At 38.4% G+C, this 13,246-nt stretch overlaps 1 protein-coding gene across 2 annotated transcripts in view; it reads right to left on the reverse strand.

The window, feature by feature from the left end:
* SLC12A2 (solute carrier family 12 member 2) overlaps window positions 1-13,246 on the reverse strand; it is a 63,871-nt gene that overhangs the window by 11,663 nt on the left and 38,962 nt on the right. For both annotated transcript variants that reach the window (XM_082497110.1, XM_082497111.1), the window contains exons 13-19: window positions 11,933-12,034; window positions 9,702-9,857; window positions 8,517-8,616; window positions 4,997-5,108; window positions 2,701-2,841; window positions 2,408-2,514; window positions 384-463 (exon numbers count right to left, since the gene is read on the reverse strand). In XM_082497110.1, coding sequence (XP_082353236.1) covers window positions 384-463; window positions 2,408-2,514; window positions 2,701-2,841; window positions 4,997-5,108; window positions 8,517-8,616; window positions 9,702-9,857; window positions 11,933-12,034 — 798 coding nt within the window. The remainder of the gene's footprint in view (window positions 1-383; window positions 464-2,407; window positions 2,515-2,700; window positions 2,842-4,996; window positions 5,109-8,516; window positions 8,617-9,701; window positions 9,858-11,932; window positions 12,035-13,246) is intronic.

The following is a 13,246-nucleotide window of genomic DNA, read 5'->3' on the forward strand; positions in this document are numbered from 1 at the left end:
TCCACACCAGACCCATAGCTTTCTTGGGTCATGCAACATTTGTTGTTTTCATGATTTCTAGGCTTAGGTTCCAAACACTTGATACCAATTTGGCAGCCTCTTTAATGCGTTTCAATAAGATCGTAAATCCTTGGAAAGCAACTATATACAGCTTACAAGTGCAGAAAGTTGAGACGCTGAAAACCAAGTTCTGTTGCTGAACATGGGTTATTCTTACTTTACATTTCAGGCTTGCTTGTTTCAGTTATTTTTGTTCTACAAGAACAGTGGTGTTTTGGTTTGTTAGCTTTTCTTAATAATTTATATTCATTTAATATTTTCAGAAAGCAGTATTAAAAGGGAATTAGAACAGTTATTCACCAATGAAACAAAATAAATCTTACCTTGGCCCTGAAGGTGAGAAATGTCCAGGCCTTCCTTTAAGCGGATGACAACTACACCATACTGAACATCAAAGGCATCACTAAACACAAGGAACAAAAATAAATTTTTTTTACAACTTTTTCTTTCCAAAAGGACCTACTTTACACAACCTATTTGATCAAGTTCCAGTGATTAAACACTGCCATTTAAAATTCCAAATCATAAATTTGTGTTACAATTTCACTTTCAGTGCCAAACTATCAATTGCATCAGTGAACTGAACACCATATTCCTGAAAAGAAAGATATAGGACAGGTATCTATTCCCTCTTCTCCCTCTGCCCTATCTAAACAGTAATTAAATAAAAGCAACATGAACAGGTCAGTCAAGTTCTGCACAGATGATGACAAGATACACTAAAAAAGCTAAATTTTCACCTCCCCCATCAATATAGGGATTTATTTTGCGTAGATATCCTTGATCTGAGAACCAGAAATTTCTGACGTCTTTCCAAAACATTTGGGTATTAAAAACACCTATGAAGTTGTAATTTAGAATCAAATTATCTATGTTAGCTATAATGTGCCTATTCCCATTATATCTGATGGGGAAGGAGCTTGCTCCTTTAAAAAATAAAGAAGGAAAACTTCACTATTGTAGAAACAAGCAAAAAGCCTGAATAAATGGCTGAGTAGACGTGGAGTAAAGTGAAGGACAGCCCCTCCCTGCCAAGATATAAGACAGAAAAACATGATATTAACCATAGCATAGTTTGCATTAGCCATTAATCATCAGTCCTTTAATTACCAATACCTCATTACAAACAACCATAAATCAGAGAACTCCCTCCCATGTCATTTCCACAGACAAAAATTTCTCAAGACTTCACTCAAACACTTCCCTTCAGAAGTAGTAAGAATTGATTAGAAATGTTCAAAGTATTAACACATTCTATAATAAGTGCAAGAAAAACTGAGGTTGATTTAAGAAGACAATGCTTTGTCCGTTAGTGAACATTTTTAGTTCATTATTTAATTTGTTAAATCTGTACAGATTAGTTGTGTTTCTATTGTGTGCTTCAGAAACTTTAAATTTTCCATAGATTTTCCAGAAATATGCTTGACCTGCAGTTATTACCTCCTGAGGTTTCTCTTTTGGTATGTGGAGAACCACATGACTTGTTGGCCTTGACAGATCTTCCAGCACAAGCCATTCCAAAGTAAAATAGGAAAAAAAGAAAAACCAAGAACTAACCAACATGTTTCTTTACGTTTCGCTGCATTTCATGCTCCTGCTTTTCTCTTAAGGAACTGGGAGAGTGGGATGATACAGTTTTTTTCCCTTTTCTAATCTCTGCCTATAATCCCCCATCCTCTCTTTCTGTTAAATGCACAATAAATGAGAAGTGTAAAGCACAAATGAAGCTGGTTAAGCAGCACATAAGAAAAACAAAAAACCTCTCTGTGTAAATGCAAATTTTCTTAAGTGTTTTTAGCACAAGTCATTCTACTAAATTTTTCAGCCAGAACTGGTCTGCCTTTCAGTACTGTCAAATTACACTGGGATTTCCTTTTCTGTCTCCCTTTTGGCTACTATATTACCTTGGGTATCAGTGCTGTGTATCACATAAGTAAAATATTTCTTCTATCTGACAGCAAGGTTTAATGAAGATAGAACTTCATCATAAGAGTTGATTCATTCTCTACTACACTTAATCTGTACAGAAGTAGCATGCAAAAAACCCTGCTTTCCATAGAAGCTACGCTTTAAAAAATTCAGCAGGCTGGCACTTGAGATGGGACTAGTCTTATAAGACAGTAACTCTTAAACCTCAGACGTCTCATCACAGGAAGAGTTATTATATAAAAATCTAATCTATTTAAACTATAAATACTTGCTTACTAATTTCCATATCAGAAAAAAAACAAGGTATTGAAGACTGCTGGATGAATGCAAAGACTTCATGCAACTAAGATCTTCTTGACTTATTACCAAACATAACGAACTGAAACGTAAGAGCTACACCTCCATATTTTCTACTTACTGGAATAAATTGATATAGGTTTCAACATCTCTCATGTCACCTTGTCTCCAGTTTTTCTTAAATCCAACAACAAGGGTGTTAGGTCTCATCCTACCCAGACCAGCAGCCTAAGAAGAACAAAAAATATTTTTTAAAAACCACATTATTGAAACAACTGAAGGTTGTATTTTTCATCAAAGTTTTACGGTAACTTTGCAAAATGAGAATACATCAAAGTATAAAAACACTTCCAATTTTGATGTTCATTTTCAACATTTTGGTTTAAAAAAAAATAAAATTTAAGAGCGGTATACCTGCATTAAGTATTGTCCTCCATCCCTCAAGTCCTCTGCATGCACTGGTGCATAGAAAGCCTTCATCTTGTTTTTAATGAGCCATCGCTGATATTTAGCCAAATCAGCTGACAGTTCCTTCATGGCTTGCCTCCGAGGACCCTTTCAAAATAAGAAAACAAAAAAGAGGAGAGGGAACAAGAACACAACAATTATGAGTGTGAGTAGTAATAAACACCACCACCCCCTTTTTTTTAATTGCACTGCTAGAATCCAATTCAAACTTGAAGAACCTCAAAAAATGCTTCCACACTATCAAAAAACCCCAAAACAACAAAATAGAAGGCATTATCAGCAGCAAAAAGTGGACCAGATTCTCATATTTAGGAAAAGAGTTGCTCAAGCTTTAGCAATCTTGTTCCTGCAGAGCACAACCCATTTCCCCAGCAGGTGGCACAAGCTCGTCCTTCAAAGTTTAACAGTTTTCAAAGGAAAGGGCTTTGTAATGAAACATACACAGATATAGGATGACTTAATATTAGGCTTTACAGGAATATTTGTTTCAAGCTGTACAGGTGTGCCTTTGTGTGTACACAATCCTAATGAGAAAGCCTTTGTCAAAGTAGTGTCACTTCTGCAGTTTTATGTTGCAGTCAAAGTCATCTCCTCTTTAAATACTTTCTTTTTATTACTTCCATTGGGACAAATTATTATGTTCCTCCTAGACATCAAATTGCAGAACAAAGGACGAGATATAGTGAAGGACACAGTGGCCCTGTTTTTGCAAAAGGACAGTCTTTGCAAAAGGATACAGACTCAGAGTTAGTGAAGACTAAGGTAGTGTTATCCTTCTTGTAGGAAAGCAATTTTAAATAGAGATAGGATATGCTCCCAGAAAATTGTTAATCAGAATTACTTTTCTAGAAGAAGGACGACACCACCTTATTCTTTTCAGTACAGCCGTACTTCTGAAAGACTGTAGTTCCATCTGTCATATCTTCTCTCTCTTGTATTACTCAGTTTCTGTCCTTTGCACTCACTGAAATTTTAAGTTTCTATACATGGGGATTAAAAGTTTCTGAAGACAAAACTGGCCAATATTTGCTTAACAAAATGTATGTTCTGTGGATTGCCTTAACTTGTTTTGCTCTTATCTGTTCATTACAGCAGAAGCAAGTCATATTTAGTAAGCGTCGTAAATTTAAACATATTTAAGAGTAATCAATCTTTGTATTTAAAGTTACACTTGCATAAATGTACTTAGTGATGTGATAGAAAAAGTTTGGCCTTAAAATATGAAGCTAAACTACACAATCCCAATATGCTAAAAATGTATTTACCAATTTTTATCAGAGATTCAACAGCTTCTGTAGCTAACTGAAGTTTTGGTATAGATCATAGTATGACAGCCATCTTGTATCACAGTTAAGACAACGCATGACAAGCATGATTTTGAAGAACAGTTAGTTGAAGCATGCATGCTTCCTGCCCCCCACCCCAAAATGTCTACAGGTCTGCCATAGAAGATACAACTTAAAGAAAAAAAAAAAAAGGTACTTAGAACTGCTGAAATTATGTCCTTGCAGAACAGCCCTCACACACCCCCAACGTCAGAAAAACCCAACACCTCATTATCCTGACAATAAACAGGGAAAGTTAGTGAAATTAGTGAAGCTGGGCAGAAAGGGAAGAGGAAAACAAAAGACCTGTTCACATTATTGTTTCACCTGCCAATGAAATGAATCTGATAACTTGAATGAATCAAGAACTACTTGAAAGTTTAAGAGCAGTGTTTAACTATTGGCTAAACTGATACTGAATTTACTGCTCAAGGAGGTTTATTTTAGACCAGGCTTTATAAGAAATCTACAGAGGAATCAATCTCCCTGAAGCAGTAACACTGAGAAGAAATGTAGCGATACACTGTGCATCATTTTGACCAACTGCTCTGTCCAGTGCGGGAAAGAGTACATGAGACTGGATGACATAAGAACAGAAACAGACCCCGGCTGTAATCCAGTGTTCACTTTACTCCTACAAAGCTTCCTCAGCATTTAAGCATCAAATGATCGAAGGTATTAATTTTGCAAAGCTTCCCCCATAGTATACCCAACTGGAATAGGAATGATGCATACATGAGTGGATCCTACCACTGAATCTCTTTTTGCCCATCTCAGTGTCTAACAATGCTTTCATTTAAAACAAAACACATTAAAAAAAAACAAAACACAAACAAAAAGCAAATAGGTTAAAAAAAACAACAAACAAAAAACCCACCAAGGTAGTAATCTTTAAAGTAAAGATAGAATACACTTACCATATGTACGTGGCCACAGATCATCAAGCCCACATTCTTGGTGAAAGCATGGACAAGGTGAAGCAAAGCCGGACGTGCATTTGGAGCACCTGTCATAATTAAGCACTGAGGTCTAGATTTGTGAATAGATGAGGAGGAAAAAAAAGAGGTTAGAATTAATTTCATCTGGGGTTGTGGGTTTTTTTTTTTTTTTATTAACAGAAGTTCTTCCAAATACTGGCAATAACAACATAATTGTCACTGGAGAGGTAGTAACCTCACCTACTTTTACAAGACTATGTTAAATTAAGTAAAGATCTGTTTTTCCGCAACTGTCAGCAGACCTATGATTAATTGGTTCCAAACTTAGTAATCCCACCAAATATGAAGATTTACACATTTAAGAAGATCAGGATCAGAAACAGATTTTAGAAAAGACTAGGTCAGAGTGATGAATTTCTTCAACCACTGGTAAGTCACATTACTTTGCATTTTTTAGCTTAGATACTTCGGTGTCCAACAAAAAAAAAAAGTTATATGCTTTTTTAAAAATTACTATCACTCAGAAGGCAGAGCCAAACAACTGCAACTAAGCTGTTCTAGACAACTTTTCGTATTTAAATTCATCTGTCTTGATCTCTATAGCAGTCCCAGTTCATTTTCAGTATCAGAATCATAGTAAATCTTAGAATAATTTAGGTTGGAAAAGACCTTCAAGAACATCAAGTCCAACCATTAACCTAACACTTCCAAGCTCACCAATAAGCCATGTCCCCATGTGCCACATCTACGTGGCTTTTAAAAACCTCCAGGGATGGTCAGTCAACCACTTCCCTGGGCAACCTGTTCCAATGTTTCACTGAAGAAATTTCTCCCACTATCCAACCTAAACCTCCCCTGGCGCAGCTTGAGGCCATTTCCTCTTGTACTATCACTTGTTACTTAGGAAAAGAGACTGACCCCCAACTCTCTACAACTTCCTTTCAGGCAGTTGTGGAGAGCAGTAAGGTCTTCCCTCAGCCTCCTCCAGGCTAAACAACCCCAGTTCCCTCAGCCGTTTCTCATAAGACTTGTCCTCCAGACCCCTCACCAGCTTTGTAGCCCTTCTCTGGACACACTCCAACACCTCAATGACTTTCTCATAGTGGGGGCCCAAAACTGAATACAGTATTCAAGATGTGGCCTCACCAGTGCCAAGTACAGGGGGACAATCACTTCACCAGTCCTGCTGGCCCACACTATTTCCAATCCAAGCTATTGGCCTTCTGGGCCACCTGGGCACACTGTTGGTTCATTTCATTCATTTCTGGCTGTCAACCAACACCCCCAGATCCTGCTGCACCGGGCAGCTTTCCAGCCACTCTTCCCGAAGCCTGTAGCGCTGCATGGGGTTGTTGTGACCCAAGAGCAGGACCTGGCACTTGGCCTTGTTGAACCTCATACCATTGGCCTCAGCCCATCAATCCAGCCTGTCCAAATCCCTCCACAGAGCCATCCTACCGTCAAGCAGATCAACAATCTTGGTGTCATCAGCAAACTTATTATAAATAAATAAATATTGAGCTGCATCTACAGAATGCAAACCATTTTTTTAACGTAGGTTAGAAACCAGTATCAGGCCAAAAATAGTTCTCCTAAGCCACTCTGCTTAAAACTGGGTTACATTAAGATCTATATCTCCTTAGGATAACAATGAAAAAAGTTTAAAACTCAGAAAGCTATATTTTAGCTTCCCAAACAAAAGTGCTGATCTTACTGATCAGCAAAGCATTCATTTACCATATCAGCACAAGCAGGAAGTTACACTTGGTAAGAATTTTCATATAAAGCTTGTTTCTACATCAACGTTTGAAACCCATAATAGACTCAGCAGACAGAAGTGAGGTTGCCAGACTAATCACAGTTACCAGCCTTTGGATTTTCATTAGGGAAAGTTTGAAAATTGCTGCTCGTGATACCTACGGAACAGACAAGTTTCTGAATGTAAACTGCTTTTTCATGTTAACTATGCAGCTTGATGTAATAGGTAATACAAAAATCCCTGATTTACTTACAAACATTATGTCACATTAGGACTTATGGCTTCAGAAAGAAGAGCTGTCTCATAATTAAACTTCAAGTTTTGTGGTTTACACCTACCAACAGCCAAGTCTTTTCAGTTTGGAAGTGTAAAGCCCATTAATACTCATGTTAATACATTTGTAATTTAGTTTTACTGTTATATTCTTTGAGGTTGTGCTGGTACCTACCATGATTGGTTGATACATCTAATTTCAACTGCATGCATGCAATGTCGACATTGTAAGTACCTATCCTGTACTTCAAGAAAATTCAGCCACTTCCAAGAGAGGTTGGGGTCAGAATTAAGAGTGTCTTCTCAACTGACAGGTAGTACCATAGCTCTTTTCTTTGAAAAACTGTGTTGCTGCCAGGTTCTGCATTCTGGGCTTAACATCAGAGAATGGCACCTGTATCCAGAATCTCTCCCTGAACTCACTTCTTATTAAATTCTGCCATAAGTATGCAAAATCTCCCTTCATACACAACAGAAGATTTTAGTAGCTAATTGCTACTTGCTAATACACTGAATTTAAAAGAATAATACACTTCTTACAGCTGCAAGGGATGATACAGATTTGCTAGATTAAGTGTCAACACTATAAATCCTGTGCTGGACATAGGCAGCATGTAGGATGCACCTGCTCTATTTGAAGATGCAGGTCAACAGAACCTCCATCCTCGGAAGTACTCAAAACTTCACTTGATACAGCCCTGAGCAAACTGATGTAACATCAGAGTTGGATCTAACTTTGCAGCCAGATCTATGGTGAGTCAGTTGAGTCCATGATTGGACAAGACCACATGGTAAAGTCATTTTCAATCCATTGATTCCATTTACTTGGAGGAATTAGTTTAAGCCAATACTTTTTGTTAAAAATTTTTGGACCGTCTTTCTTCTATAATAGCTTATTACAGAAACATGGCAGAAATACTATAGGACAGAAACTGCCTCCTTGAGTAGGACATTCCTGAGTTGCCATGCTGGCAGACAACAAATCACTTCTCTTCTTCAGTTTTCTGAAGAACATTCACGTAGCCTGTTTGCCAGTACTGAAGTGCAATGAGAGAATGTCTGATGTGAAATAGCTGGTGTTGAGGACAACATCCACAGTATATGCATCTTGGGGATTTTAGGTTCGATCAGTTTTATCCCAAGCATGGGGACGGAATAATTATTAGCAGTTTGGAGCACATCTTCCAATGTAGTTTCATCAAAGAGGAACACAATTCATAGTTCATGATGCAAACCCTGAAGCATCTAACAATAAACAGGCATCATCCATAGACTTGCTTCTAAAGTGCACTCTTAATCAAAAATAGAATGCTAATGTAATTATGTTCGGAGGATGTTCATGGCGAAATTCAAAGTTGTTATAACCCACAGGAGATGAACAGGCATTTAATGGAAACCATGATAGCAAACATCGTGACAGTACCCCACTGAATGCATAGAAGTAACTTCCTATATCCTAAGTATTACCTGAAGTTTTTCACATGATCTTCCACTCCTGAGAGCCGAATAGAATGCTGTAGTGCATTCAAGTAAGTCAAAGCTTGCGTTGAGGATCCCCAGTTCACATCTGTTGGCAGATTTAAAGTTACAATATTTTATTTAAAGCTGTTCACTGTAAAACTACATGATCGCAAAATGTATGTCTAATACCAACTGAAAACACAGAAGATTTAAGCTACACCTTGGTATGTTCTACACAATACTAGTCAACAAACCCTACAGCTAAATAGGCAATTCTATTTAAAGATAACATTGCTGCAGAAGTTTTAGCAAACAAGCTAGAGTTTGATATTTTACAGTTACATAAAGAAAGATTTTGTTTCCCCCAACATTTCAAAAATTATGACAACTTCAGAGTTAAAAAAAAAAAAAAAACCAAACACTTCAGGAAAAAAATGTCATGCTAATTTATTTTGTATCACAGCAAAGGAAAAAGTAATCTCAAAACATTGCCTAAACAAAGTCAAATACTTTTAGTGAAAACCTGCTAGATTAAGCAGTTTCATTTCCCTATAAAAATAATAATCTAAAAGGAAGGAGAGATCCTCTCTATTTGTTCCCATATACATCCTTTGATAGCTACAATGAATTTATCGTCCAAATACTTCATAATATTCATAGCCCAGCATGTAGGGTTTTCCTTATTTTCAACTTCAGGAACACTTTTTGGTTCAGTTCTGCTCTATCTCGCACTTCTGATCATACAGTGCTCTTAGAAGGAAGAAAGTGTATAAATCGATGTTCATAACTATAGGAATGGTTTACTGAAAAAACAACCACCACTGAAATCCCTTTTGAATTTGGAAAGGGAACATTGTCTTTCACTGCCTATCAAAACATAACATACTTTCCTAGTACCTTTGTTGCTGCAACCCAAGCTCTTTCCATATGCACCTTTCCCTCCAATTTTCATGCAAATGTTTATGTCTAAGTGCAAGGCACGAATCTTGAAAATTTGGGAGGAGGGGGAACAACAGCAATGACTGTACAGACATAATTACATTTCATTACAACTGAGAAGCCTGAAACAGAAGTTTGAAACAGTCAGCCAAACAAGTTCTTTCCCCGCCCCCCCCCCCTACGGGCCATCACTTTTTCCCTTCTACACCCCTCTTCCCCCTCCCACAAAAAAAACCAAGCCCCTATACACACCTGGTTTCTTGTAAGTGACATAAATGTAGAGTCCAAGGACTATGACATATGTTAGAAGTGCTGCCCACCAATTAATGACAAACATCACGATGCAGCACAGAATAGCTCCAACAAGAGAAATCCACATATTGTAGTATTTGAAAGCAGGGCGCCAACCTGGTCAAAACATAATTTGGAGAAGAGAAAAGAGGGGAGAAATTAATCACTAGTCCAAGAGAAGAAAGGCGCTATTTCTCTTTTCCTTCCCTTGTGTTCTGCATCACGTTTCATGTGAATGTGTGACAGTTTCAGTAACATACAAAATAACAACTCTGGCACATTTATGCTTGCAATTTTCTAACAGCTTTCAAATTAATTTGCATCTTTCTTACATATATATGTAAATATTCCTACTTTATCCCTCTAAAAGCAAGTTCTTGCTTCCACCCTCTGTAGGCTTCCTTTTTCTGTTTGAGATTGTCCAGGGACATCTTGTTCATCCACTCAGGCCTCCTGGCGTTTTTGCCTGACTTCCTCTTAGTTGGGATGCATCACTCCTGAGCTTGGAGGAGGTGATTCCTGAATATTAACCAGCTCTCTTCCTCCAGGGTTTTATCCCATGGTACTCTGGCAAGTAGATCCCTGAAGAGGCTAAAGTCTGCTCTCCTGAAGTCCAGGGTAGTGAGTTTGCTGCGTGCCCTCCTCACTGCCCTAAGGATCATGAACTCTACCATCTCATGGTCCCTGCAGCCCAGGCTGCCCTTGAGCTTCATGCTCCCCACCAGCACCTCCTTGTTGGTGAGAACAAGGTCCAGCATGGCACCTCCCCTCATTGGCTCCTCTATCACTTGGAGAACGAAGTTATCATCAATGCATTCCAGAAACCACCTGGATTGCATATACCCTGCTACATTGTCCCTCCAACAGATACCAGGGTGCTTGAAGTCCCCCATGAGGACCAGGGCTTGTGAACATGAGGCTGTTCCTATCTGTCTATAGAGGGCCTCATCCACTCAGTCTTCCTGGTGAGGTGGCCTGTAGCAGACCCCCACTGTAACATCACCTGTCCCTGCCCTCCCTTTAATCCTGACCCATAAGCTCTCAGTCAGCTCCTCATCCATCCCCAGGCAGAGCTTCATGCACTCCAGCTGGTCCTTGACATAGAGGGCAACACCCCCTCCTTGTCTCCCCTGCCTGTCCTTCCTGAAAAGCCTGTATCCCTCTGTTCCAACACTGCAGTCATAGGAGCCATACCACCACGTCGTTGTGATGCCCATAAGATCATAGCCCTGCAGGTGTGCGCACATCTCTAGCTCCTCCTGTTTATTCCCTGTGCTACACGCATTTGTATAAAGGAATTTAAGTTGGGCCCCGGATGAAGCTAATTTACCGGCTGGAGTGGCTAGTATTCGTTTTTGCTGCACTCCAGGTGCTTTTCTGTTGAACTGTGATCCCTCTCCAGGCTCTGGGCATCTGTTACTGGTACTGGCATCACGCTGGTAGGAGTGGGATGGATTGAGGTTCCCCTCCCCCAGCAATTCTAGTTTAACTCTAGTTTGTCATAAGTTTATCCAAAATCAGGTAAATATACATGCACATCCCCACTAATACACCCCAGATTAAAAAGTGTATTAGCCATAGAACTGTTGTGTAAAGAGAGTTATGCACATGCTCTGGCAAAATAATTATATCTACCAGTTCAGCCACTTCAGAAGCTGTTAAGGTCATTATTTCAGTACAAATGCATAGTGGACTGCGTATGATATACATCTATTCTGCAAGTACTGGACTTTGGCTTATTCCTATAATCTAACTAGCCTCCCACACCAAAGGCTATAAAAAAAAAAAAAAAAAAAAATGCATCAATGCCATCTGCAACTCCAGTTTCTTCTGGACTGAAAGATGAAAAGTAGTAACAGAGAAATCCAAAGAAAACAAAGGGGTTTCTTGAACGCCAGACACTGAATTAGCAAAAAGGGTTTCTTCAAGAGTTTCTGAATAAACACTGAATTATCTTGTGCTCCCTCAGCAAAAATGACAAAATTAGTAGCTCCCGAGCTCTACTGGATCACTCAGTTCTCAAAATTTCAGAAGACCCAAGTACACACTGTATTACTCTTGTAATTCAGATACACCATGACAGTCAAATTTAGTAATTAACTAAATATTAATTTACAGTAATACCTTTTAAATTGTATTTATGCATAAAGAAATTGCAGGCTAAACTCTCACCCCCAAAATGTAGGTCCTACCTGGAGATTTTGCAAGAGAAGCATGGAATACAGAGAAGTTAATCAAGGCATATGAGGCCAAGAAGAAGTTAGAAATAATTGGAGCAATGACGTTCAGTTCAGCTGTAAAATCAAAAAAAAAGCAGGCTGTTATGAAAGATATCCAATTGTTCTGTAGGTTCCACAGTAAAAAATATGCTAAACAACCTTATTTTCTGACATAGTCTAACGAGAAGCAGCATGTCCATTGTGTTCAGACAGAGCTATTGTCTTAATGGTCTTTTATTTACTAAACTATCTTCTAAGAAGTGTAACTTTCCGTTTTAAAAATATAAACATTTTTTCACACTACCAAGTGTTCCAGGACTGCCACTACTGAAGTACTACATACTTTCTCAAAATAATTAATTGAGCCAATTTCTTTCCCACCACTATGGCTTGATGAAACACCAGTGCACCAATACTCTGGGTTCTCAAGAACGTCAAGAACAGTGGACAGAGCAGTACCACACCTGCCATACATATAGCTCATTTCTCAAACAGCAAAGAGCAAGATACTAAGTTTAAGAGTCAATCAATGACAACAGCAGACAAAGTTAGTGTAAGCAATGTGACTAACGCATTTACCTGCCTGCATTTAAAATGAAAAGTTGCATTAATAGTACTAGTATAGTGCATTACTACAGATCAATACCATCACAACAGTGATGAGTACACCCTCTTCAGTGAAAAAGATGGAATAACCTTTCCTTGAAGCAGCATGGTAAAAAACATTAGGTGTTTACTCTGACCATCAAAAAAAGTGATCAAAATGCAGGATGTGCCATGTTAGTCTGCAAGTTTCTACTTGTTGAAATCAAGCTTCCAGTCAGCATGCTGAAGTAGAGACAGCAGGGGTACACCTGTGCCTTAAGACGACTTGAGGGAAGTATGAAAGAACAAACTGGGAGAAGTTTAAAAGCACTGGTGCAGGACTTATGGATGGACGCAGCACAATTAGTTTGCCATCTACACAGAGCACATGTAACTCTACCTAGACTATCTTTACCTTTAGTAACAGCAGCATCAGCTCTCATCTCTACTCTTTGTAACTTAACAGAAAAACACACTTTAAGAAGTATTGTTATGCAAGCTTACCATTTACTGAAGCTCTTTGTAATTATTAACAGTCTGATATAAACTTCATATTTACAAGATGTAAAATCTCTCTACCTCAAGCAAAAAATGTATTTTTATCGATTGACAATATCTAACCTGTGGTTATTAATAAAAGTGCAGTATTGATACTGTTCTATTCAAATTTATTGCAGTCCTAAACAGAGTTATACCTAGAAG

Source organism: Vanellus vanellus (assembly GCF_965231255.1).
Source record: "Vanellus vanellus genome assembly, chromosome: Z".
Classification (NCBI taxonomy): Eukaryota; Metazoa; Chordata; class Aves; order Charadriiformes; family Charadriidae; genus Vanellus; species Vanellus vanellus.